Below are 26067 nucleotides of genomic sequence, written 5' to 3'. Positions count from 1 at the left end.
ATCAAAGTATTGTGCTTTATAATATCGACAGCTCCGATATGACATCATATCACCATAATATAGTAATCGGGACTAATGGAGTAGCATGAGGTGCGAGTGGCCGAGCCATCCAACTAACCATCGTAAGGCGCTGAGGGCACTAACCTCTAACTACAGCTCGCCCCTTCAGGATGACCTGAAGGCTCAACAACCTTTTAGAAAGGTTTCCGTTTTTGAATAGCCAAGCTGCTCTAGTTCCAGGGCGAATGGAACCTGGACGAGTTCATCCGGTCGTACGCCCTTGCCATTGAGGCTAACGTGGTTGTGCTAGCAACAGTAGCTGGAGAAAATTGGAGGACGGTGCCCTTGCTTTATGGGTGCATACAATTGGACTGCATGGGTGCATATATGGTGGTGCATACAATTGGACTGCATGGGTGCATATATGGTGGTGCATACAATTGGACTGCATGGGTGCATATATGGTGAAAAATTGGATCTAAGGAGGAACTTGGGGGCGACCCGTCTAGCACCAGCGACGCCCCGAAGCCAGTGCCACGCGCGTCTCCTCCCCTCCTCCTTCCTTCTCTCCCTCCCTTGCTCTCCTAATCTAGGTTGCCTTGGTTGCCGCCTCCGGTCGCCGGTGCTGCCGGCTGCCCTTCGCCGGTCTGCTGCCTTCAGGCCCAGATCTGCGCTCTCCCAGGCTCGGGAGGGGTCGTCGTCCTAGCCCAGCGAGCATGGCGACGCCGCACCGCTGGACCTCGCCACGCGACAGCACGTGGAGCCGGGGCTACTGGCTGGGCGCGCGCGCCGAGCGCGTCCCCGTGCCTCGCCGCGTGGCTCTGGGCCGCTAGCCTCCGGCCGCACCTATCCCCACGATGCTGCTCTTGGCGCCACCACCCGACGGGGCGCCCTCGGCATGGACGGCGCTCTCCATCTGCGGCCCGGGGCTCCTTGGCGCCGGGGCGGTGGGTCTGCTGCAGTCACACGCATGGTGCGTCCGGATCCGTGCTTCCCGGGGCCCTCCAACTACGGTGCGGTGGCGACCCCTCTCCTGCTGCCGGTGCACAGCCGGTTCGGGCTTCCTTCCCGCCGTCAAGGCCGCCGGTGGGTCGGGATGTCGTCAGCACATCCAAGGTCGCACTTTTACATGTCGGGTCACCACTCTCCCCCCAGCAAGGTCGGGATGTTGCCGGCACATCCAAGGTCGCACCTTTCCGGGTCGGGTCACCTAGCTCCCCCCGGCGGGTCGATGCTTCATTGCCACCGGCTCCAAACTATGGCTTCATGGCAGACGCCTGGCGCAGCGTCCACATTCACGGTGCTATGGTCATGGAGGAGGACAGTGGGGAGGTTGTCGTGCCACGCAAGAGGGGGGCGACGCGCTCGCCGGCCTATCCCCCCGCCGCCCGATGCCGGCTGACCTCATCGGCCCGTACTTCAACTGCTTTTGGAATGACCACGTAGTTGCCCTCTTCGGTGATGGCGGTCGACGCAATGAGTCGCTCGCTCTTGGGTCGCTCCTGCCTATGGTTGTCGCTCATGAGGCCATGCCTCCTCCAGTCATCTTCTTCGCTGGTAGGGATAGGAGGATGGGTCTTCGTCCTCCCCATGGTGCTTCGGGTCATCACCACCCCACGACGACTACCGCTACCATGGATCGTCCCCAATCATCGTCATCGAGTGTTACTAGGGGGCCCTCGGCTCCCCCTCCCCCTGTGGTCGTCTTTTGGTCGTCGCCGTCGCCCCTGGTCGTCTTTGGATCGTTGTGATGCCGGTCGGCTGGCCTGCGGATGTTCCCCATCATCGTGGCCGTGGATTTCTTGCTACCATCTTATCAATTTGGCTCTCATCCAGGCCTTGGTGGTCGGCTGCGTAGAGTTGGTTTCGGGGACCTTAGCGAGAGCTTTAACGGCATTCACCGGTGCCGACAACGGTTGCGTTCCTTAACATAGGTCACCTTGCTTGGGGCGTTGTTGCGGCCACCAAATCCATTTGGTTGTGCTAGGTGAAGACTTGGTCTGCTCCTCCATGGACAGACGGGCGATGGCTGCATTGGTGTCGCTCCCCCTTGGAGGTATTGTCCTGCATGACATTCTTGCTCCACCTCTGCTGGCTCCGGGTTGTTAGGCAATCGGTGATGTGCGTGTGTTTATGGTGTCCTTATCTCCTACAAGTTTCAGTCGCCTTAGGTCCTTTTTAGTGAGGTGGTGGTGCTGTGGTTTTTTTTCTGTTGTTGTGTTTCTGTTATTGGTCGCAGGTGGTGGTTCTTGTAACTCTGCACTTTGGTGTCTCTCCTAAAGTTGCATCATTGTAATTCTATTCCTAACCTCTGTTTTTATAATTTTTTGGGTGCATTAGCACTCCTAATATGATTATAACCTATTGCTAGTGAACTACATAACCCCTCAACCTATAAAACAAGGTATTCTACCCCTCACGTTTGCAAAACCGTTCAAATAACCTCCTAGGGTGGTTTTGCATAGAGGTTTTGCCACGCTGACGCGTTGAGGTGGACTAAGATGTTGATGTGGACCGGCCAATGTGTAGGACCCACTTGTAAGTGTCACCGGCCTTTTGTTGAACACCACGGCCCCCTTGCCCCTGGGGAAGGCGGCGGCGTGCGGGCAGCAGCCGCGAAGGGCAAGCGAGGACCGGCACAGGCGAGGTCCGAGCCTTCCAACGTGTGAGAGTGCAAGGACCAGTGAAATAGAAGCAGGTGTGGACCAAATTATAGCACGGGCAGATGAAATCAGCGGTCCGTAGGCCAAATCATAGCACGAGCCGGTGAAATTGAAGCAGACGCAAGCCAAATCGGAGCATGGGAGGGCAAAGTCGGAGGTTGCGCAGATCAAATCGAAGCATGGGCTGATGAAATCTGCAGTGTTGCAGACCGAATCAGAGCGTCCATAGGAGGACCCGAGGATTGGCGGCTGCAGGAAAGGACTGGGGCGCTACGCACCTTGCCTCATCCACTTCCTGGCATCCGCCGCGTCTCCCACGGTCTCTGCGTCTCCACTGCATCCGTGGCCACACCAGCATCTCCTGGCGAGGCGTATGCCGTGCCGCTGCTGCTCGAGCATCCGCGAACCGCATGCGACGCGATGGTCGCTTGCATATGCACCCTGGAGGCAGCGCGCACCCGATGCCTGACTCCTAGTGCCACCATGGTCTGCACCTCTGGTGTCGCGGCGGGCTGAGGGCCAGGACGGAGCAGCTACGACGAGCATGGGTCGGAGCAGAGCAGGCTCACTTGCTCTGGTCACCATGTTACAAATTGAACCTGACCTTTGTTTCTTCACCAACCATGGCATAGGCTAGTTATTGACTTGTTGCCCCGCCGTTGTTTGCTTCTTAACCCCTATGTAGTGCGCTGCCATCCACCTGCCTCGCCTGCTTATCACCTGAGCCAAGCAATCTCGTCCAGCCGCATGCGCTGCGCCTCGCCCATCCCGCTCCATGCCCTGGGTACTTGCGTCAAGAACCTCGCGCCGAGCAGCCCCGCCGTCCTCCTCTCCACTGACTCCACACCTCTGCCGTGGCTCGATGGGCACTTACGAGAGCCTGCAAATGTAAGCCCCAGGCTGCTCCCTCCCCTTCCCTGTGCAACGCTCGCTGGCCGCCGTTCACAAGTTGCCGTGCAAGCTAGCTGCGCAGAAGCCATCGTCCCCACTCAACAATCAACACCGTCGGCCGGGCATACTTACAAGCGGGACCCACTTATTAGGCAGTCCACATCAGCAGCGTAATCCATCTCAGCAAGCTGACATGGCAAAACCGCGATGCAATACCACTTGAGGAGGTTATTTGAATGGTTTTGCAAACATGAGGGTAGAATATCTGGTTTTATACTATGGGATTATGTTGACCTTTTCCATTGATTATACCTTCACCCCAGGGCCACACCATGGTCAAATGAGCTCCATTGGAATCATAAACACCCTCTTTTGTTCAATTATATTGGTCCCTGGCCAAATGGCGAAGGATTAGCCGGCTTAAAAATGTGCATCGATGACACGTCCACGAGTACTCTCTCCGACGACATTCCCAAGGCCGTGTGAGCTCCCAGCGTCTTCGTTTTGTCGCGCACGTCTTATCAATTCCTACAATAATCGCTACCCTGCTATAAGAAGGCGTCAACCGAACCACCGCCTTGCATCACCAAGCAAACAATCACAACTCTACCTCTACATACATATCACCTGTTTACATTTCAATCAAGCAGCAAGATTTGCAATGGCGAACGACCACCGCGCCGCCGCCCTCCTGATCGCGTCCCTCCTCGTGACGGTCGCCGTCGCCGACGCGAGGCTCGCCAAGCACCACAACGCGAGGCTCACCATACACCGAGACGCGCGTGGAGGTAGGCAGAGGCAGCACACGTTAATTACAGCAATGATAATGAGCTGCATCGTCCAATGAAAATCATCCGGCAAGGCGGCAACAAGGTCTAACTGTTGGAGAAATTAATGGGATCTCTTGCAGTTTACTTTGCGAGTGACGCCGCGGCGGTGCCGTCGCTGACCTGCAGCAAGGTGCACGGGGTGAAGGCGGGCGAGACGTGCTCCTCCGTGGCGCAGGGCGCGGGGCTGACGCAGGATGACTTCCTCGGCTTCAACCCCAACATCAACTGCGATAAGGTCTTCGTCGGCCAGTGGATCTGCCTTGCGGCCACTTCCGCTTGATCAAAGTCAAGTCTACGCGCGCGCAGCCATTCACTTTTTTTTTTACATGCAGCTTATTATGATGTTTGTGCTACCAATAAAGGAGGTCTCCAAGCATTTGTTTGCTTGTATGAGCCAAAGTTGCTAAGGTCGGCTCTCTCGGCTGTGCCACTTTATTGTATTCTGGAGTCATGTAGTATTACTCGTCCCCGTGACAGATTTGCATTGAAAATTGTTCCAACTATTGTGCATGTGTTCCATTCTTATATTCTTCATCTATTTTCTTGGGAAATACCGATAGCATTGTAGTAAGATGGCACAACAGAGGCAGCGGTGGGTAGAGAACGGGATTGATAGGATAGATTGAGATATGGATTGAGATTCTGATCTTTCGTTGAATCTTCATCCTGAACATCTACAACAGTTTAGACGATCGTTGTCTGCAAACACATGCCATGTCACGTACAGACAACTAAACAGACAATTTATATAATGATATGTCTATTAGGTTGTCTATAAACTATTTAATTCATGCATGAGGCGATCAAGTATATATTTGGTCTTTGCATATCATTTTGTTGCTAGTTTGACACATGTTAGCATCTATTCACACTTCAGCACATTCGCATGAAAAACTGACGGACATAATAGTGCGATGCAACAGAAGGTCTTCCCTTGGCTTCCTCCTTGCTAGTCAAAGCATTCAGACCAAATCTGCAATGTGAAGTCTAAGCATTCATAGTTATAGTTCGTGTACATAGCAGACATATTCAGTGGCAGAATTTGAAGTTTGTGAGCCTAACAAGAATCAGATAGCAGTAGGCCCTAGTGCTCAGCAACTCTGCCTGTGAAAATCAATGGCAATACTAGCATGTGTTAAACTGACCAAGATTATTAGAATATCAGGAGCATGCTAGCAGAGAACTCGAACTGATATTACGTTGCTATTATCTACATATGGAACTGTAAAAAAATGATATTAGTAGCATAATGCTTGACTGTCATCAAAAGGTCATGAAACAAAAAAACACAGGTCTACGTTTCAGATTTGTAAACACCAGGAAAAAAATTAAGAAATTGGAAAAGAGAAGATCTGCACGATCTTCGCTCTCTACATTTGCATTAGTGACGTTTAAGTAAACAAAGAAGCAAGCAACACGGACATTCAGAGAAGCAAGCATGGACTGGGGGAGATCAGTAATGAAGCTGAACACAATTATATCAATAGAGTTGAGATTTGCACAGATAGGATAATACTCGTTCACTTTTGCACACTTTAAAAATGGTAAGCAAGTCTAATTTACATTTTCTTAGTTACAATCTTGTGTGGCCAAACGGCAGAGTGAACGGTAGAGTGCATAGAGGTAGGCAGCGGATGTATGGATCGAAGGAAAGAGCATAGGTAGCGATAGGGAAGAGGGCGGGACATAGATTGGTAAACAGTTACGTATGCAGAACGGGGGTGGGGGCATGTGCTCTCGATTAGAAGAACTATGTGTCACATGGTTGGTTTCCTTAGATCCTTATACATGATATTAAATGATGTATCTCATTTGAGAAACGTTATTTACAGATTTTCTGGTAAAAGTTTATCAGATTTGCAATGTTCCAGGTTAAGGGAAAAAAATATAATCGCAATGAAATAATAAGTTCCAAATGGAGAAATAAAATATTCTTTAGAAATTAGGGCGAGATTTTTTAGGAAAAATATACCAAGTGGACAAACAAAATGTTCCAAATTTATTTCACATTTATATATATAGTGGTCAGAATCCAAATTATTATTGGATTTTAATTCAATGGTCAGAGTAGTTGTAGAGTATGTTTGAATCCAAATTATTGGATTTTAATCCAATGGTCACAAGAGTTGTATATTTCACATGGAGAGAGATACTTAGTAGCTAAAGAAATGTGTAACAACCCTACATATGGCACATAATGGTTATATTCCTTTTTGTCCTTAAAAAACTTTTGGGTCTTTTTTTGAGCTGTGCTGTGATGCGTTTTTTCTCAATTAACTTTTCAACATTTTACCTGTGACTCTGCTGACTTAGGTTGTTTTTCCCCTATCTTTTAATGAAACATGTGCAATGCACGTTCTCGAAACTATCCTTGAGAAATACCAAGAGGTATCACATGATTATACCTAGCTAGGGAGTAGCGGCGGAGTCAGACCAGAAGCTCGCCGAGATCATGTCTATCAGACAACGGGGTCATCAAGCAGTATTAACAGCCATGTATCGTGATTTTCATTCAATTTTTTAAAATCCGTTGGGATCAGCTGACCCCGATGAGAAGTTGTATCAAAATTTGGTACTTTATTGGCTATTAAAATTCTATACATTTAGTAGTGACTAGAATTGCCCGTGCGTTGCTACGGGTCTTTACCCTCCCTAAAATAATTATCTGCTTATTTGCTTATTTCTGATTCATGTTTATAGTGCTTTACCACTTTTCTTCTTCTCGTTCCCGAAATCCTGCAAAAAAAAAATTAAAAAGTAGATAAGCTATCGCAGGGAGAAAAGTTCATGGATTTTATACCAGGTGCTATCACAAGAATACGGAGGTTCTGATGTAATTGGATGTTGTAATCCGTCATTTTTTTAAGTCAATCTATATTTACCCCCTTCTCTTTTTCTTTTTTACCCCTCTCCTTTTTCCCACCTTATCTATTCAGCCTTCCTTATCTTCTCTTTGGTCTTCACGCCGCTAGTCCAGCCAAGCCGACCTGCTCAGTTCCCCACCTTTGCTCGCTCGCCGTGCGTTGCTGCTGCTACCCGGCCTCCACCGTTGCCCGACCGACGAAGCTAGTACTACTCTGCTGCAACTGCCCCCCACACTGCCGTGCGAGGGACACACTGCTGCAGGCGCTCGCACCCACGTTGTCCTGCGTGCTGGCGCTGGCGTGCCAACCATGGCTGCAGCGAGGCGGGGAGATGCACATAGGCCATGCCAGCGGTCTTCTAGGCCGCACTCCTCTGCTGATGCGGTGCCGCTATGGGCTGAGGCCCGCATTCTCAACCACGCTATCCGCTGTAGCTGCTCGGTCATCCTTCTCCCCCGCCAGATCTGCAGCGCCCGATGGGAGAGGAGGGTCTTTCGGTGCGGGGAACTTCATCCTCAACCTCCCGATGAGCTCGCAGCGCGACTGCCAAGAGCAGCACCAGCATCCGGGCCGAAGATGATGAGATCTAGTCCACTAGCACCACTACGACGCCGCGCTCGCTCTGGGCCTCCGCGTGTACAGGCAGCTTCTCCAGCCATTGCCGGGACCGCCACTAATGGAGGGGGAAGAAGCAGCAGCAAGCTCCCCGTCATGGTCGCCTTCCATGGTGGTGGCTTTTGCACCAACTCCTACGCGACGCGTTGTGACTCCCTAGGCGAGCGCGGCGAACTCCGGGATGGAGCCCGAGTGGTGTGGTGCGGGGGAGGGAGACAGACGGCGGCGGAGCGAGAGGCCGACTCCTTGGGCGAGCGCAGGCGCAGCTTGAGCGGCGAGGCCAAGGCAGCGGCGAACTCCGGGAGGGAGCCCAAGTGGTGCAGCGCGGGGAAGCGGGACAGACGGCGGTGGATCGGGAGGCCGACTCCCTGGGCGGGCGCGGGCGCAGCTCAGAGCGGGGACGACGCAAGCGAAGCGGCGGCGCAGGCGAGGCGGCGCAGGTGGATGCGTGTGCGACTGCGGAGAGGAGAGGAGGAGGGAAATCAGAGGGACGCGGCGTGGGCACGGTCAACGATATGGACCCACCTGTCGGTGTGGTATATAATAATTAGATCCACATGTCAACGAGATTAAGTTGGATCAAATAAAAAAAGTGGGCAGAAGCGGTCCACACTTTATAAATAGGTATAGATATAGATATAGATTTGAGGTACCTAATAAGCCCATATAAAGTCTTGTTATTTTTTCCTTTTGTATTTAGACTTATACCATATTCCTGTAAAAGGGATTCTGCACAATCGAGATGGTCTACTCTAGACTCTAGACAGTGCATATATACTCTCTGCACGTACAAACTAGGGAGATGGATATATTGATTTTCAGCACAATATCAAGGGACAAATAGAAATACTACTCTGTTTTCAGATGGCCTAACAAAAGACAAATGCGTCAATATTTACATTAATTAAATACATTGATGTCATTAATATATTTGTAGAGAAGCTCTACAAATGCGGTTACACCAAATCTACGAGAGATATATAGGGCTCGTTTGGCAGGGCTCCGGTTGTAGCTAAAACGGCTGTAACTGTGGCTTCTTCGATGGAGCAGCTTTTTTAGCTTCGGCTTGTCTGTTTAGAACAATGTTCGGCAAACCGGCTCCTCCGGTAGTTTAAAGCGGAAAGGTAAGGTGAAATACCCATGATACCCTTTTTTTTCTTTTTTTTTCATCCTATTTATTTTCCTTCCCATTTTTTCCTTTATTTTTCTCTCCTTCCCCTTCTCTCTCTTCCTTATCCAGCTCACGATCTTCTTCCTTCGGTCTTGTTCCTCCCACGGTCGAATGCTGACCTCCGACTCTGGCAAGCCCCCTACGTTATCTCCCACCGCCGACTAGCCCCCACCTCATGCCATCCCCATCGGCTTGCCTCCGTCGATGGCTAGCCCTACCACTCCTGTCGCCGGCCATATCCACCCTCCCCCCTCCCTGCCGCAGGCTGCCTCCGCCCCATTTTCCAGCCGCCGGCCACCTGGCGCTGCTGTTTGCAGCCATAGCTTGCCCGCGGGCCCTCCACCCCGAGGGCAAAGGTGGGAAATGAGGAAAAGTCGCGGGGAGCCAGTTTTTTGGTTCCTCCCTCTCCTAGCTCCTCTCAAAGGAAATTTTGGAGCTTCATCGGAGGAGCCATTTTGCTTCGGTCCGTTTGGTAGGGTTTCGTGAGAAGCCGTTAGAGGAGCCTCTCAAGAAGCCCTACCAAAATGGGCTATATTTTCTTTCGATGGAAATTTAACATTCTCTACCTTCAGAAATATGTACTAACATTCATGGAGGCCCCACTGACTGATTATACTTACCCTAATTAAGATAATTTGTTGGAAAATTATCAGAATTCTTTAAATTTATATCAAATCCTAATTTCCCTTATCTGGGCTACATCCTCTATTCCCCTGTTGAAGTATCATTACACACCAATCCTCACGCATGTCTTGTGCTTAGCCTGTGCCCCTGGCTCTTGGTTCTTGTCTATAGCTAGCCTCGTCTATCGATTCAATAATTACTTTATTGCTAGCTAGCTAATGATAACTAGTAGAAAATTGCCAGCCGGCCGGACAAATTAGTGTATTATCAGAATCGTCTTGTTAATATCCATGGACAATTGAAGGCTTAGCATCATTGTTACATGCATGTGCTTTTATAATCACTACAACTTTTAGGCCTACTTAGGCGATGAAATCAATAGTGTTGTGAGTTTCGTCCTAATGACACTTTGTAAAATGTTGTCTTTGTCCATAGTCCTAGTTACACATTCAAAGTTACACGTGATAAACTATACATTTACTTTTATAGGAATTGTAACTACTTTTTTCCATTGCTCTATGCTTCAATACTTCACTTGGCCCCGGTCCAAAATCGAACAAGAATGCTTGGCCATGAAGCTCTGTTTGTTTTCCCCAAAGCAAGCCGAACTTCATTTCTTTTCTTTTTTTTTGAGGAACCAGAAACTTCAATTCATTTCACCTAAGAAAAGAATGGCCGCCATGCAAGTATGGGCAACGACATGCCCGTAAATCGTATCACCAGTACGTACAGTAGTTGACCGGAGCGCCATTTCCGAGGTCGTGGTGGAATATACGCGATTATGTTGTCACCAAAATGTAATCGCCTTTTGGCTTTTGCACTCGCTACGCTATATAAGAAGGCACACGAGAACATAGCCAAGCCACTCGCAGCATCAGCAAAGCAGAGACCTCAAGCTTGCACACGCACACCGGCCTATCTGCGTTGCTCATTCATAGCCTCCTTCACGGGCAAAATCCTTGCAATGGCGAACCATGGCACCGCCGCTATTGTGATCGCGTTCCTCCTCGTCACCGTCACCCTGGCGGACGCAGCCCCGGTGGGGTCGCTGCTGACCTGCACCAAGGCGTACGGGGTGAAGGAGCGGGAGACGTGCTTCGCCGTGGCGCAGGCTACCGGTCTGACCCTGAATCAGTTCCTCAGCTTCAACCCCAACATCAACTGCCACAACCTCTTCATCGGCCAGTGGGTCTGTGTCGCCGCCGTTACCGCTTGATCGAGTTTTTGCTGGCACCCTGGTCGATCGAGCACAACGTAACGTCGTTACGTTCGTGCTATATACCCCTTTATATTTCGCCAGGAAAGAATGTTTGTGCTATGAATAAGGAGATCTCTCTTATATACGCTTACCTCTAAGAGCCTTAGTTTACTATAACTAAGATCGGCTGAATTTGCTACTTCCTCGTATTGTTGTGGAGTAATCTGTCACTCTGGCCATGTACCAGGTATGGTATGAAAATAATTATCAGGTGTGTCGTGTTTTGTAGCATGTGTTCTTTGGCTATTCTAATGGATGTTTTTGAAAAACATAGTGACGCTTACACATACACACGTCACCATACTTCCTCCATCAGTCATTCTATATTTGTCTTAAGTCAAACTTTCTCAACTTTAATCAAATTTATAAAGAAAAGTATCAATGTTTATTGCATCAAATAGGTATACTATAAAAACATATCTCATGATAAATCTAATGGTACTTATTTCATACCATAAATATATGTAGTTTTTCTATAATCTTGGTCAAATTTAAAAAAAATTGACTTAGGACAATACTAAAATGATTTGTTTTCTTGGATGGAGGCACACATACTCAGAATCATCTTGCCATCAGCAGCCATGTCGCCTACTTTGAACAATATTAGGATCTGATTGGTTCCCTGTACGGAGGTGAACCATTCCCTGCACGGGCTCGTGAGATGCAACGAGTGCTAGTTTGGTTGCCTGCTCAAGCCACTGAGCTAGGCTCTCAGCGTGTAAAGATGCTCCCGCAGCCAGGCTCCATGGAAACGTGAGAATTAGCTGTTTCCAAGCCTGGCTCGTGCGGTGCAAGAATGAGCCGCTTGGGGAAGCGTGCAGAGGAGCAGGAGTGCTAACTATGCAGCAGACCAAATAGCAGCTCGAAGCAACTTGTATCCGTATACGTGCATGCAACCAGCCTGGTCAGGGGCGGCCTGGCTCACGGATGCAGGGCAGGTTGGGGAGGTCCAGCCATCCAATCACGCCCTTGACGAACCGCATCCACATGGGTTCAGAGGCGGATCTAGGACCCTGGCTTGGGGGCTGCCGCCCGGATCCAGCTCATATAATCCTTGTGGTATTCACTAGTTCCAAGCCTATGAGCTTATCTCCACCTAAAGAAAATGAGGCCCAAGAGGCCATTGTTAGCCTACAAAACAACAATTCAGCCCGGGTCCTACTCTCATTCGTCCGCCCCTGTTGGGTTCTCCACAGGCCATGGGTTTCGGAAGATGGCCCGTGGAGACCTGAGTTCACTTTAGTTTCATGATTATAGTTTTATGATTATTGTTTTTTTAAGGGACTATCTATTTATGTAGTATTGACTTCATAAGAACTTGTTTACTACGGCCCCGTTTGGTAGGGCTTCTCAAAGTGCTTCTCCACCGGCTTTTGATGAAACCCTACCAAAGGGTCAATTTCAAAACGGCTTCACCACCAAAGCTAAGGAGAAGCCGCAAAACGGCTTACACTAGAGAGGAGAAGCCGAAAAAAGTGGCTTCACCGGCTTCCCCTCTCTCTCCAAGCATTAAGTGATCATAAAATTACATATATTGCCATTGAGAAGCCGTTTTACCAAACGTTTTGCAAAACGGCTTTAGCTTCACTAAAAAAGCCACTCCATCGAAGAAGCTGAAGCCGAAGCCGTTTTATGAGAAGCCGAAGCTCTACCAAACGGGGCCTACCTCTTCTTAAATGACATAGCAGTGCTCCTACAAGTTTTTTTTAAAAAAAAAATCCTCGCATTCATCTCTGGCTATGATCATAATGTAGCAGCATTATGTATGACAGTATGAGCATGACACTCTTCTACTTCCCTGGGAAAACATGCCGTGAACATCTCAGTGTTGTTCCTGCTCTCTGGTCGAACTTCAGTAGACACATCGACAAATATCCATATCTTGAGGTCATCAGGACATTCTAATTCAGGAACACAACCTGAAACCATAAAGCATTCGGCACGCGGGCAGCAATAATTTAACCGGAACAGTTCGTACCACCACCGCTAGTCCAAATGTCCAATAATGGAAGACGGGCGACAGCAATGTGGATGAGGATGGACGCATCAGGTCATGTAGTTAACATGGAGTTGGAGATGATTTGGCATCTGTAGATCACTGGCGCAATACCGAAGCATGCAGTAGTACCAGTCATACAGAGTACAAGATTGCAATGGAAAACCCTGATCCTCCTAGGTTCACCTCCCGATGGAAAACTCCGGAACTGTGTGCGCATTTGCATAGACTGTTTGTACCACGCCACGCTAGATAGCTAGCTCGGTCGAATAGCAGCAGGAAGACGCAGACGAGACCGGACCTGAGCGGGCCACCTGACCCCGGCCCGCTGATAAGCTGATCTCTACGGCTCTTTCGTGGACTGGCTAGAAACTTAGACGCGGCGTTGCCGCGTCAAACGGATTGGGCCGTGCATGGGATATGTCTCCTTTAATTTGTCACATCGAACTGCAACGAAACTAATACGCTATCAATTTTGCACGATCAATATTAAGGTCTGCAGTAGCAGTAAACTGAAAGTTACATCTAGCTAATAAATACATGCACATACAGAGATTCGGGGAGCTATGGTGGACGTAGTAGTCATCAACTGCAGCAAATCAGGTTTTCCTATATGATTAGCAATAAAAGAGGTAAAATCAGATTTTGCATATGCGACGACGTTAACTCAATTCATGAGAGACAAACGTGCTGGTCGCACCAGGGAAAGAGAAGACAAAAACTTATCCAAAAAAAGTATGACTGCACCAACGAAGTACTCTAGGAAATTAAGAATGATTTAGGAGCAATCTCCAAGCTGACTGTTGTATAGAAACAGAGGTCATCTAAATCAAGTAGAAACACTACTGAACATTTTTTTTTCATTTTCCAGCATCGCCTTTGCCCAACTCTTCATCATGCGCTGGAGCTTGGTGTCACATTCCGGTGTCAAGTTCATTTCAACAATACCAAATAAAAGCCTATTCCTGCATTGAACTCAAAAACTTCAGTTATACAGAGATGCTGCACGCCTGCACCTAACAAACTAATCATGGAGGTTTTGACGAGTGTATGTTTCTGTAGAAGTGAAAGTCCAAATAATTAAAGTCCTTTTTAAATCAATGTTTGCATTTAAGAAAATTATTACTCAGAGTTGTATGAGGTTCTGAACATTACTGTACAGTATAAGAAGTTAAGTACAACCATCTGTGAGATATGATATAGGAAAGCTACAGGCACCAAGGGAAATTTGTACAATTAAGCTTAGGCCCCGTTGGATATATTCTAATAATCATAATTTAGACACGAATTAATTAAGCTAATATAGTTGCATGTGGAATATATTTGTATATTATTGTTGGTTATATGGGAGAGATATTTATGTGCTGCACTTCTGCTATAGCGAAGCAAGTCGAAGAACGTGCTATAAGTTGCACATTAGAAACATAGCATGGGGATCTATAGAATCAATTTCCACCTACCACCCCATAAATTCAAGATAGACTTATATTTAAATTTTGAAAAATTATGGAATATCACGTGCCAAGATAAATAGCCTACTATATTAAATATATTCTAATTCCTTCATTTTCAAAATGAAGGGATCCAAACGGGTCTTACGGAGCAAGAATTAGTTTGCAAGCTAGAAGCTCCTGCTGGCTGCTGCATAATCTTCAAATCGGTTTGTATGGGACAAACTAATCATGGTGAGGAGGTGGATCGGAGCAAATTGATATTCACCTCTTCCCCTGTCCACGGCATCGAAGCTGCTACCGCGAGGAAAGTGGGAGCTCTAGCACCGAGAACTCCATCTCCATGGCCGTACAGTGGACATTGTGCTGAATGGCACCATGTGCTCCACGCCGTTGAGCCCCCAGTACAGCGACCGGAGTTGCCCGCATCACTCGAGAGCCAGCGGCGAGATGCTCGCGACGTACGGCGATGTCAGCTCAGGAGAGGTCGCCGGAGGATAGGACCAGCGCGCTCAGCTCGCCCAAGGCGGTGTCTCGCAACACGCAGATGACGTGGTCGGAGAAGAGGCTGTACTGTGTACTCGATGCGCGCCCGGCGGCCGGCGGGACGGCGCCGGGAGGCAGACGCAGCGGCGGGAGATTGGGTCCGCGACGACGAGTTCCTGGGAGGCTGGGATCCAGATTCCTCAGGAGAGGTAGCCGTTGTAGCAGAAGAGGTGCTTCTACGAGGCGGCGCCCAGTCCGTCCGATCAGCGCCGCTTGTGAGGAAGGAGAGGGCGAGGTCGCCGTCGACGTTGCCCGTTGGCGGCCGCGGTTGCGATGCTGCGTACGAGGAGGATCGGAGGATGTGAAGATGGTGATGAGGTGGAACATGCGACGGTGGCGGAGAAGCGAGGAGCGCGGCGGCGGCGGAGAAAAGCGTGGCCGCGACGGAATCGGCAATGATGAGTTGACGACGGCAACGGCACCATAGAAGGCGGCTGGTCGGCAAGGGAGGTGTGCGGCACAGCGGCGTGGAATCCGGCCGCTCGAGAAGCCGCGACGGGCTGAGGTGGAACGCGAAGCTGCCTGAGTCCATTGCCCGCTCGTGCGCCCTGGTCTTCACCGTAGATGTAAGATCGGATGGCCGATAAATGGAGGCGACGTGGCCCAATCCTGGCTCGAGAAACGTCCACAGGTCTCGTCGCTTAAAGATGGACGCAAAAAATGATTGAAGCGTGCATGCGGGTGTTGATTTGATTTGAACGGGTGATGTGGCCACCTTGTTCCCTTGTCGATTGTCCGACCCCCGGGGCTAACAGCTTTGCTTCCATTCCGATCGAGTCAGTGAAGTAGTGATGCGCTGGCATCGTCGTCTACCTTGTCGTCCACACTCCACAGCCTGCTTCAGTTCGCAGCGTTTCTCTTCTCTCTTCGTGAATGTACAAGCTGATGACAGCCGTGCAGACAGAAGCAAGAACTGGACCAGGGAGTCACACGCCGCGGATGGCGACAAACGCCGGTCAGGTAGGTCGATTATTTCGTCACCAAACTCGTACGCACTACGCGCCGCGCGTGCACGGCGAGGAGAGGAGAGGAGAGACACGTACGTACCCTCCTGCTGTTGCTACCCACCGGCGTAGCTGCTCGCTATATATCCGTCCCGTCCATCTCGCTCGCGCAGAGCCCTGCGGACGCCGTCCTCTCCTCCACTCCATCACCCACATGCCACGGCCTCACCACCACCTGACTGGCTGACCACGCACACAGTCGCCGTCACTACTCAGCAGCAGCGGCAAGCATCGATTGATCATGTTAGCCGGCGAGCTCTCGGCGCACCCGACCTCGTCCTCGTCGTCCCCTCACGGCGCGCCGCCGCGGAGAGGAGTGGAACGAGACGAGATTAGGCCGGCGACGGCGGCGACATCGCCGGGAGGCGGCAAGCAGCGCCGGCGCGGGGCGTGGGCGGCGGCGCTGGACCACCGGCGGGCGGGGTGGGGGTGGGACCGCGCGTACCTGCTGGCCTGCGCGGCGGGTCTCGTGGTCGACCCGCTCTTCCTGTACGCCGTGTGCCTCAGCGCGCCGCTCATGTGCGTCTTCCTCGACGGCTGGTTCGCCGCCGCGGTCACCGCGCTCCGGTGCGCGCCGGACGCCATGCACGCCTGGAACCTGCTGCTGCGGCTCCGGGACGCGCGCGCCCCGCCGCTGCCGCCGCCGGCGCGGGAGGACGCGGACGAGGAGGCGGCGCGGCCGGGGCGCGACGGCGCCGCCGCCGTGCCAGGACGGGCCAGGTCCAAGAAAGGGATCCTCTTGGACGTGTTCGTCATCCTCCCGGTGATGCAGGTGCGCGCGCCTTGTCCGTATCCGAGCATGATTCTCGTGCACTCTTTGAAATGCTAGTTCCATCTGGCTCTGCTGGGCACAAAAAACAATTTAGCATGAATTGCGTTGGTAGGCGATGGGTCTGTAGAGCATAGTGACAGATTTGAACGCTTGTCCAAAAAACCGGAGAATTTTGAGACATCGACGTTCGTACTGATACTTCCATACCGTGGCCGCATGCGGCCTCGCGTTCTTCTTCCCTTCCGCGTTCTGCCGAGCTGATAGCTGCACGTGATCCACTACTGCTCCGAGCACCAGCCACACGTCCCACCGCCGCACGGCCATGGTCCATGAGGCCCCCAGCCTGCCTTCTTCGTTCTGGCACCCTGCACCCACCAACGTGCTGGGCCTGCGATCGATTGGGGTGCCGATTCACTGAGGTTCTAGTTTTAGAAAGGATCAAGCAGCGTCAGCGATCCACGCCACGTACGAAGACGGTTTCGCTCATCGGCGTGTCGTTGCAGACCGGGACCATGGTTCATGGCGTCATGCGGCGTGTCGTTCTATCAATCAATGCAGATTTAAACTGCTTTCCGGTGAGGCTCGAACGATCTGTACTGCTCCAACGGTCCAACCCCACTGAAAACCCTGTGGAGTGTGGGCGCCTCGTCATTTCTTCAGTGGTAGTGTGGTACCATGTCAGCCATAGGCCCATATAGCGTGACAATGCATTTCGTACGCTCGCAGGTAGTCGTCTGGGTGGCGGCGCCGGCGATGATACGCGCCGGGTCGACGACGGCCGTCATGACGGTGCTGCTGGTGGCGTTCCTGTTCGAGTACCTGCCCAAGATCTACCACTCCGTCCGCGTCCTGCGCCGGATGCAGGACGCCTCCGGCTACGTCTTCGGCACCATCTGGTGGGGGATCGCGCTCAACCTCATGGCCTACTTCGTCGCCGCTCATGTGAGTCCGGCTTGTCTCCTTTACCATCTTCTTCGTGCACACTGATGTGCTTTAGACGTTTCGGTAAACTTGTCGCCTTGTCGGGGCGTGGAACTCGATACGATAGCATCATATCCGTTTGCCCAACTACCGCATTATGTTGGACGGAAACACAGGGCAAAACTGGCGAAGCACGCGTTGTCGTGCACGCAGGGGCATCTTACCAGGAACGGCCTCGGCAAATAACGACGCCTGCGAGGCTGCGACGCCATGATTCTGTGACAGCGAAGTCACACCATTCCTGGTTGCAGGCGGTGGGCGCGTGCTGGTACCTGCTCGGCGCGCAGCGGGCCACCAAGTGCCTCAGGGAGCAGTGCGCCCAGGGCGGGAGCGGGTGCGCGCCCTGGGCGCTCGCGTGCGCGGATCCGCTCTACTACGGCGGCGCCACCGCGGCGGCGGCGCCAGGCAGGCTCGCCTGGGCCGGCAACGCCACCGCCAGGGGCACGTGCCTCGATAGCGGTGACCACTACCAGTACGGGGCGTACAAGTGGACGGTCATGCTGGTGGCCAACCCCAGCAGGGTCGAGAGGATCCTGCTCCCGATATTCTGGGGCTTAATGACTCTCAGGTGAAATCGCTGTTGAAGTTGCAGATTACCTGTTCATAATTGAATGCGCATTCATTATGGGTTTATTTATGGTTTGATGAGTAACTTGGGCTGGTCACTGATCGTGTGAATTCTTTTGCACTGTTCCGCTGCTGGGTGGCGCTGATCAGCACGTTCGGGAACCTGGAGAGCACGACGGAGTGGCTGGAGATCGTGTTCAACATCATCACCATCACCGGCGGACTGGTCCTCGTGACCATGCTCATCGGCAACATCAAGGTAGCTACAAAGGATAGTGTTCCACAATATTGGGACCGATCCTCCATCGACGACGTCTTGGCTGATGATCGACGCGCGCGAACGTCTTGTGTGACTGCTGGCAGGTGTTCCTGAACGCGACGACGTCGAGGAAGCAGGCGATGCACACGCGGCTTCGGAGCGTGGAGCTGTGGATGAAGCGCAAGAGCCTGCCCAAGAGCTTCCGGCACCGGGTGCGGCAGTACGAGCGGCAGCGGTGGGCGGCCACGCGCGGCGTCGACGAGTGCCGCATCGTCCGTGACCTGCCCGAGGGGCTCCGAAGGGACATCAAGTACCACCTCTGCCTCGACCTCGTGCGCCAGGTACGTGCATGCACACCGCCCGTCCTCCTCCTGGTGTGAAGTGCGATTGGGCTCTGCTGGCCGTGCTGGCGCGTCACGTGCTCGTCTCGCGTAACTGTGCAGGTGCCGCTGTTCCAGCACATGGACGACCTGGTGCTGGAGAACATCTGCGACAGGGTCAAGTCCCTCATATTTCCCAAAGGAGAAGTCGTAAGCACACGACCACGCGATCTCCCTTGTCGACTGCAATTTTGGAAGCACAACTAAAAGCGAAAGTGATCTCTGCCTGTTTTTTTTTTTAAAAAAAAAAACTCGATCGAACAGATCGTCAGGGAAGGGGACCCGGTGAGGCGGATGCTGTTCATCGTGCGGGGCCACCTGCAGAGCAGCCAGGCGCTCCGGAACGGCGGCACGAGCTGCTGCACGCTGGGCCCGGGCAACTTCAGCGGCGACGAGCTCCTGTCGTGGTGCCTGCGCCGGCCGTTCATGGAGCGGCTGCCGGCGTCGTCGTCGACGCTGGCGACGCTCGAGAGCACCGAGGCGTTCGGGCTCGACGCCGCCGACGTCAAGTACGTGACGCAGCACTTCCGGTATACCTTCACCAACGACAGGGTGCGGCGGAGCGCGCGATACTACTCGCCCGGGTGGCGCACGTGGGCGGCCGTGGCCGTGCAGCTCGCGTGGCGGAGGTACAGGCACCGCAAGACGCTCACGTCGCTCTCCTTCATCCGCCCGCGGCGGCCGCTGTCGAGGTGCTCGTCGCTGGGGGAGGAGAAGCTCAGGCTCTACACCGCGCTGCTCACCTCGCCCAAGCCCAACCAGGACGATCTGCTGTGAGTGACAGAGATGCGCGCATGCGTGACAGGAACGGCCGCGTGTGCACTACTCGTAAGTGAATGTGAGATTGAACTCGAGCCTTGGAGATGGAGCTCCAGGTGCACTGCTTTAATGGCTTTACACATGGCCCGTGATGTGTGGTTAACACTATTAAATCCTATTTACTAAGCATGCGCAGCAACTTAAGAGGCCTATCCAATTGTTCCATGCTTGCAAATTTACAAAACCTAATTAACCAGACATGTAGGCAACAGAACTCAGGATGAAAAGAACGAAGCGGAACATGCACATACTAAAACCCATATGGCACTATATCGAAAGCAATAAACATATATCCCAAGTAAGACCAGAAATACTCTCCGAACCAGTCATAGTGGATCGCATGGTAACAAAAGAACTGTCAAGGACAAAATTGGGTATCAAAAACCTTGCTAGGCTAAGCTTAGAAAATAGCGGGACAGCAAAACTGATGCAAGTAGCAGCATCTGGAATTAGGTAGGAGATGAACCAAGGAATCAGCCGATTCGAATCTATAGGCTGCTGGAGTCCCTTCCAAAGATGAACCGCCTCCCCCAATCTGAAACGACCAGCATCCTTGTGCGCCAGCTGAATTGCATGCTGTATTTAACAAAGAGCAAACGACCATCAAAACCAGCATTCAATCAGATGTGTCTGAGGGCCAGAGCAAAAAGCATACAGAATGGTGAGATCTATACCTTGCATAAGCAGAATACCACAGCCATTGAGTGCTGTGGCCAACATGTACCCAATCACCCGGCAACTGATAAGCTGTTTGCTCTCCACCCAGTGGAGCAAATTGGCCAAGATGCCTGTACCTGTAGGTCACAGGATAACAGATTAGTGAAGTCTGGATAATCATTCGTAGCCACGCAAACGGTAGTAACATCTAGTTACACGTGCCAATAAATATACGCCATTTGTGCACCTTGTACATCAAATACAACAACAAAATTACATTTATGTTTCAACAGGATTTTGTAATTTCGAATAATTGAGCAGTTTCTGTTGCAGATACATATAACAAGCATGGAAAACAGACCTGAAGGGTTTGAACCGATGACGCCCTGCACCTCTGATTCTTACAGGACCCTCAGGGTTTTCTTCACAAATCTTCATTCTGTTGAAACAATTAGCTAGATATGATCCCTCTTGAGCAGCAACCTGAAGCACCAACAAGCATCGATATAGAATGTCAGCACAAAGAGCGCAGAAGTTATCTTGCCACTCTGGAATACGAGTTACTCGGCTGTAATGCTACATATGAATTACCTGAGCTGTTGCTGGGAGCATCTTGACTTGAGAATCAACTTGAGCAAGGGCCTTTTTGAACTGCTCGATGTCCAGTTCTTTCAACTCCTTGGAGTTGCCATCCGAGTTCTTGAGTAGATCATGGAAGCCTTTCATTTGGTTGGATTTAAGATACAACTCCACTTGTGGGTATCTCTCACAGATGTCTCCAAGAACATCTTTTATTTCCTTCACAGTTAAAGTGCCGGAATTATCCTTGTCTGCTACTCGGAATATGGCAGCAACATCTTCCTGAAAATATTATTTTTTACAAATAAATATGTAAGAACTAAGAACACTCTAAACAGATGCTAGTTGATCGAAAAACAGCCACTTCCTGAAAATCCATTAATACAGCCCACTGAATATATAAGCACATAGATGACAAGAAATTTAGTTTGTACAATATACAATGTATTTACAAAACAGCAATATCTAGAGTTAATCACAGAGTAGGAATCAACATGGCCTTGTTGATGAAGCATCTAACAACAGATTAAAGTATAACTGAACCTGAAATTGAAAACCTGGCAGTATGTAACTCAGACTAAAAGCAATAACACATTTCTAATTGGTTCTTCTCATGTGTGAAAAAACCAGATATTTTTGGTAGAGCAAATTAGACACAGGTTATAAAAAGTAAGGCTGATACACATAATTGTCGTTTTTCCAGAACAAGCTAGACACAGGTGTAATTTTGAACTGAAAGAAAAAGGCAATGAATAGTGATTCTGCTAAATATAAGTGTCAAACCATGATGTGGTTATCTGGTACGAGTAACATGATGTTTAAAAAAAGAGTATCATGAACATACCATAACTTTTCTTTGAGCTATCGTTGCGCAATCACCAAGTGCATATACATCCTCACACCCTTGAACCCTGAGCCACTCATCAGTAGCTAGCGCACGCCGGTTCTCCTGCAACAGTTGTAGTGATACTTATTTACAAGTGGATACAACGAAATACATTTTTCACTCCTGGATGGAGGAAATGAGATATACCTGACCAACTTGCTTCATGAAATCCATAATGATGGGACGGGTTCCAATTCCAGTTGTCCAAACAGCCATCCCATAAGGAACAGCAACCTCTCCAGTTGCAGGATTGGTCATGGTAATATCCTTATGGTCTACCTTCACGACCTTAAAATTTGTCTTCAAATCTATACCATCCCTCTTGAACTTCTCTTCTGCAAATTGGGTGATTCTTTTGTCGAACCTAAACAAATCATGAAATATATTGTAAAAAGATCGCAACAGACGTGATATCAGGAGGCAAAAGGTGCATTAATAAGCATATAAACTGTTATTGACAAGATATTTTTCGAACCTCTCATATTAACTGCATAAACATAAGAAATGCCGCAATAAAAAGCATCAAATACGTGACACCAAATTTTAAGAAACACCTTTTGTTCTTTATGGAAAAGAAAAGAGGAAAGAAGTTCATTTGGTGTCTCCACATTATAGCCATGGGTTAACTAGATTGATGGAAGTAGACATGGAAGGGGTACAAACCATTGAATGGACTTACATTGTAAGGATATGACCACCTGCTTCAATTACTGAAATGTTCACATACTTATTTACATCAGGATACAACTTTGCCAAGTCTTCATTCACAAAATCATGCAACTCTGCAGCAAATTCTACCCCCGTTGGGCCTCCACCAATAACGACAAAGTGAAGATTCTTCTTCCGCTCTTCCTCAGAAAGGTTTGGAAGGGAGGCTCTTTCAAAACATTTCAAGACACTCTTCCTGATATTTTGAGCATCTTCTACTTCCTACAATAGTGACGCTCTATCAAAAGGCATTGCATTGTACAAAATATATAGAAAATGTTTGCACCATTAAACACATATTACATCAAGAGAAATAAAACAATAAATTATGATGAAGATAGACCGAATCTGCTATCCAACTGCAGCAGCCCAAGGAACACATTGATTGAAAACAATATAGCCTGGTTGCACCAAGTTATTAACTTGACATGGTATGGTATGAGACAACGGATACACAAAGCAGCAGGTACACCAAGGCACATAAGAAAGTTTGTACCCAAGGTAATGTTGGCATCAACAAAAAGGTGGTAAATTGTTTCTAAAGTAGCTTTATTCACTGATTCAAATGTGGGGACTTCATTGCTTCACTAGACCTTACATGGTACTTACCTTTAGGAAATGGCAATTCTCAGTAACACCTGGGGTGTTGAATGTATTAGGTCTAGCCCCAACACTGACAATCAGGTAATCATAATCCACAGAAAATTCACCGTTTCCATCAATGTTTGTCCCAACATCTGATCTGCAGTGGACCTTTTTGTTTGTTGGATCAATCTGGAAGCACTCGGCTTCCCAAAACCGGAATGCACCATTTCTCTACAGAATGATATACAGACATCAGTATCATATATACTACTAAACACAATTCGACAATCAGCGATAAGTGCTATAATTTAGAGCATATTCCCTATTAGTACTAGGGAGATACCTTTCTCACAATATTGCGAACTGGCTCCACAATACTACGTGCTTCAACTGTGCCACATGTCACGCTTGGCAACAAGGGAGTGAAGGTGAAGTAGTTGCGAGGTGATACCACATGGACATCATACAAGGATGTGTCAATATTTCTCAAGAAACTTGCACCTGCCCACCCAGTTCCAAGGATAACCACCTTCTTCTTGTTTCCGGTCCCATCACAAACTTGAAGAACCTGATTATCTTGACAAGCATAAGTTAAGGTGCCAGCTCTACAAAAGGTTAACGACAGAAGTGTGTCAGTCCTGAAAGAGTATAAGTGAAAGAATAGCACGTAAGCTGAAGTAAAAGAGTGAATGACCCTTGTATGGTTGCAGTAACATCTAAAGTGAAGTTTCTTACACTATTTCTGGATATATTTACAAATAGCCACTTCTGGGATTCATAAAAGTATTTTAATACACAATGACTAAATATTATTTTCTGAAGGACATCATGCAGCACAAGACAGCAATTGTGAACTGCTGAAAAATCTTAGCTACTTTACTGATCAAATAGCATAATGAACAAGCATATTGTACAGAACTACAGCTGCATAATTAGAACCACATTCCGGGTATATGAACTAAAAAAGTAAGAATAATTTCATCTTCTACCATCTCATATCTAGATGACCAAAGCACATACACATAGCATTGCAGTGCAAATACGGCAGTCACATTGTCATCAGCATAAGGTAGACACTGTGATCAACTTAAATACCTAGAACACTTACTGCCTGGTCTAGTAAGTATACTCCTCTAAGATTGACACTCACCAAGTACGGGGCTATTCAAGTAATTTGCCTATTAAAAATCACAAAATTATTTTGCAACACCCGAATATAACACGCAGCACGATGGTTAGATACATCTACTAATTTATCAGGCCGTAAAACACATCTAGCAAGGTCAGACAGTATGCATCAACGCAGTGTGGTTTTAACAAACGAAGAGATCTACGATGCCGTAACAGAGTTTCGGAGTAAAACGTCCCATATCGAAGCAATTCAAAATTCTATCGACCGGCCGCAATAAACAATAAACTCTCCTTAATTCTGTTGCCCCCTGCCTCGAACTGCAAAGGGTTGGCAGAATGCACCACGACGACGGCGAGGCACATGCACGGATCAATCGACTAGCAGCGGGACGAAAAAGAAAAAAAAGGGAACGCATAGGGGAGATGAAGACGCTGGACGCACCCGACGGCGAAGACGACGAGACCCTTCTGCCAGCGCGGCGTGCGGCGCACGGCCTCGGCGGCCCGGCGCACCAGCGACAAGCCGCTGCTCGCCATCGCTCGCTCGCAACAGCCCGGACTCTCTCGGATCGCGTCGACGTGGGGTGCTCGCGCGGGGCAATGGTACGGCGAGGGTGGGGAGGAGCGGTTTGCTCGCTTCCCAAACACGCGGCGGCGGACGGGGGCGGTGGCGAGGTGCCTCCTCGACTTCCGGGGCGAGCCTAATATAGTAGTGGAGTACAGCACGAAGCCTTCCGGTGCGGCCCCTGCGGCGTAGATATTTTTTCACCTCAACCCTCGATTGGAGGAGGAATAACGTAATGCCGCGCCACCGCCGGAACGCACTGGCGCAGGCCGCAGGAACTCATTCATTTGGCCCCCTCAGGGATGAGTTTGGAAATGCAAAACTTTGAACGGGCGAATCAGGGATATGACCCGGGACAGCTCGCGGGCCGCGGTTGCTTGCCTTTTCGTTCGGTCGCGGTTACCACGTTCGTACATGCACACCCGAACCTCGGCGCGTACACGATCCGACGGTCGGGGCGTGTACGTGGACGGCTGCGATGGTCGCGCGAGATCTGGGGGTAGGTGAGGCGTGCGCCGCGCGCCGGTCTATTGACTTGTGAACCAAGAAAGAAAGGAGAGGCAGGGGCATGGAGGGAAGTGCGGGGAGCCGGAGATCCTGGTGTTTACAGGTCAGAGACAGGAGAGACCAGGGAGATTTTGCGGCGGCGCAGCAGTACGGCGCTAGGGTTTTGTTTTTCTTTCCCCGTTTGTCTAGGAAACATGTGATTGTTTTTTGTGTCTTGTAAGGCAATATTTGAATTGGAGGTTTGGTGTATTTGTGCTAACTTAAATAATTAACCGGAAAATGGAAATGGAATGTTGGAGTAGATACCAAATCTTGCGAGAATTGAAAATGGTGTTGCGAGTGATTAAGGAAACGTTTAAATATAAGGAAATGAACACAGATCCTTTTAACTTCCGAACCAGAACGAACACTCATCGAGGAAAATAGGAAAATGCTCACTCGGTGCAGCCGTCGAATGTAACTTTTGAACATGTAGAACAATTATTCATGAAAGTGGAAAGGTATCAATAAGACAATAACGTATCTCGGTGCACGTCAAGTCAGATCTCAGGGAAGTTGCGAAAGGATCTCTAGTATAGTGGTTAGACCACTTAAGTAGCACCTAGCAGATCCAGATTTGACTCCCCATAGGAGCGAATTAAACAGGTTTGGAATAAAAAAAATTATAAAAAAATAGGTAGGGACTTCCCCAGCTGACTTCGGTCAGATCTCACGAAAGTTACTTTCATGTTCTCCAGCATCCATTTCCGTTTTGGCCA

At 49.7% G+C, this 26067-nt stretch overlaps 4 protein-coding genes across 4 annotated transcripts; 3 read left to right on the top strand and 1 right to left on the bottom strand.

Annotated features, from left to right (window-relative positions):
• Nucleotides 1–4215: 4215 nt before the first annotated feature.
• On the top strand, nt 4216–4826 carry LOC111257225. The gene is made up of 2 exons (XM_022826402.1): nt 4216–4352; nt 4478–4826. Exons 1-2 carry the CDS (start codon nt 4216–4218, stop codon nt 4662–4664), a joined length of 324 nt encoding a protein of 107 aa, XP_022682137.1. The 3' UTR covers nt 4665–4826.
• Nucleotides 4827–10539: 5713 nt separating this feature from the next.
• On the top strand, nt 10540–11091 carry LOC111257199 (lysM domain-containing protein ARB_03442-like). Its single transcript, XM_022826317.1, has one exon. It carries the CDS (start codon nt 10623–10625, stop codon nt 10872–10874), a length of 252 nt encoding a protein of 83 aa, XP_022682052.1. The 5' UTR covers nt 10540–10622; the 3' UTR covers nt 10875–11091.
• A 4838-nt stretch (nt 11092–15929) lies between these two features.
• On the top strand, nt 15930–19859 carry LOC101785555 (cyclic nucleotide-gated ion channel 4). The gene is made up of 7 exons (XM_022826528.1): nt 15930–16685; nt 17412–17627; nt 17918–18234; nt 18384–18492; nt 18597–18833; nt 18936–19022; nt 19137–19859. The coding sequence occupies exons 1-7, from the start codon at nt 16155–16157 to the stop codon at nt 19647–19649; spliced, it is 2010 nt and encodes a 669-aa protein (XP_022682263.1). The 5' UTR covers nt 15930–16154; the 3' UTR covers nt 19650–19859.
• A 92-nt stretch (nt 19860–19951) lies between these two features.
• On the bottom strand, nt 19952–24774 carry LOC101761906 (external alternative NAD(P)H-ubiquinone oxidoreductase B3, mitochondrial). Its single transcript, XM_004970134.2, has 10 exons — nt 24680–24774; nt 23450–23711; nt 23131–23337; nt 22493–22743; nt 21961–22177; nt 21772–21876; nt 20940–21209; nt 20710–20831; nt 20366–20485; nt 19952–20267 (listed from the first exon to the last, which is right to left on the bottom strand). The coding sequence occupies exons 1-10, from the start codon at nt 24772–24774 to the stop codon at nt 20180–20182; spliced, it is 1737 nt and encodes a 578-aa protein (XP_004970191.1). The 3' UTR covers nt 19952–20179.
• Between the last annotated feature and the right edge of the window lie 1293 nt (nt 24775–26067).

This window comes from Setaria italica, chromosome V, assembly GCF_000263155.2.
Source record: "Setaria italica strain Yugu1 chromosome V, Setaria_italica_v2.0, whole genome shotgun sequence".
Taxonomy (NCBI): domain Eukaryota; kingdom Viridiplantae; phylum Streptophyta; class Magnoliopsida; order Poales; family Poaceae; genus Setaria; species Setaria italica.
This window is presented reverse-complemented; position numbering and strand designations above follow the sequence as displayed.

Bases quoted from the DNA above. Each gene is read 5' to 3' on its own strand.
- LOC101761906 (XM_004970134.2), bottom strand. From the start codon at position 24,774: ATGGCGAGCAGCGGCTTGTCGCTGGTGCGCCGGGCCGCCGAGGCCGTG. The intron at 20,486-20,709 runs GTCTGTTTTCCA...TGTGACCTACAG, and splicing joins CATCGGTTCAAACCCTTCAG to GTACAGGCATCTTGGCCAAT. The intron at 20,268-20,365 runs GTATAGATCTCA...TGTTAAATACAG, and splicing joins TGGTATTCTGCTTATGCAAG to CATGCAATTCAGCTGGCGCA.
- LOC111257199 (XM_022826317.1), top strand. From the start codon at position 10,623: ATGGCGAACCATGGCACCGCCGCTATTGTGATCGCGTTCCTCCTCGTC.
- LOC111257225 (XM_022826402.1), top strand. From the start codon at position 4,216: ATGGCGAACGACCACCGCGCCGCCGCCCTCCTGATCGCGTCCCTCCTC. The intron at 4,353-4,477 runs GCAGCACACGTT...TTACTTTGCGAG, and splicing joins GCGCGTGGAGGTAGGCAGAG to TGACGCCGCGGCGGTGCCGT.
- LOC101785555 (XM_022826528.1), top strand. From the start codon at position 16,155: ATGTTAGCCGGCGAGCTCTCGGCGCACCCGACCTCGTCCTCGTCGTCC. The intron at 16,686-17,411 runs GTGCGCGCGCCT...GTACGCTCGCAG, and splicing joins TCATCCTCCCGGTGATGCAG to GTAGTCGTCTGGGTGGCGGC. The intron at 18,493-18,596 runs GTAGCTACAAAG...GACTGCTGGCAG, and splicing joins TGCTCATCGGCAACATCAAG to GTGTTCCTGAACGCGACGAC.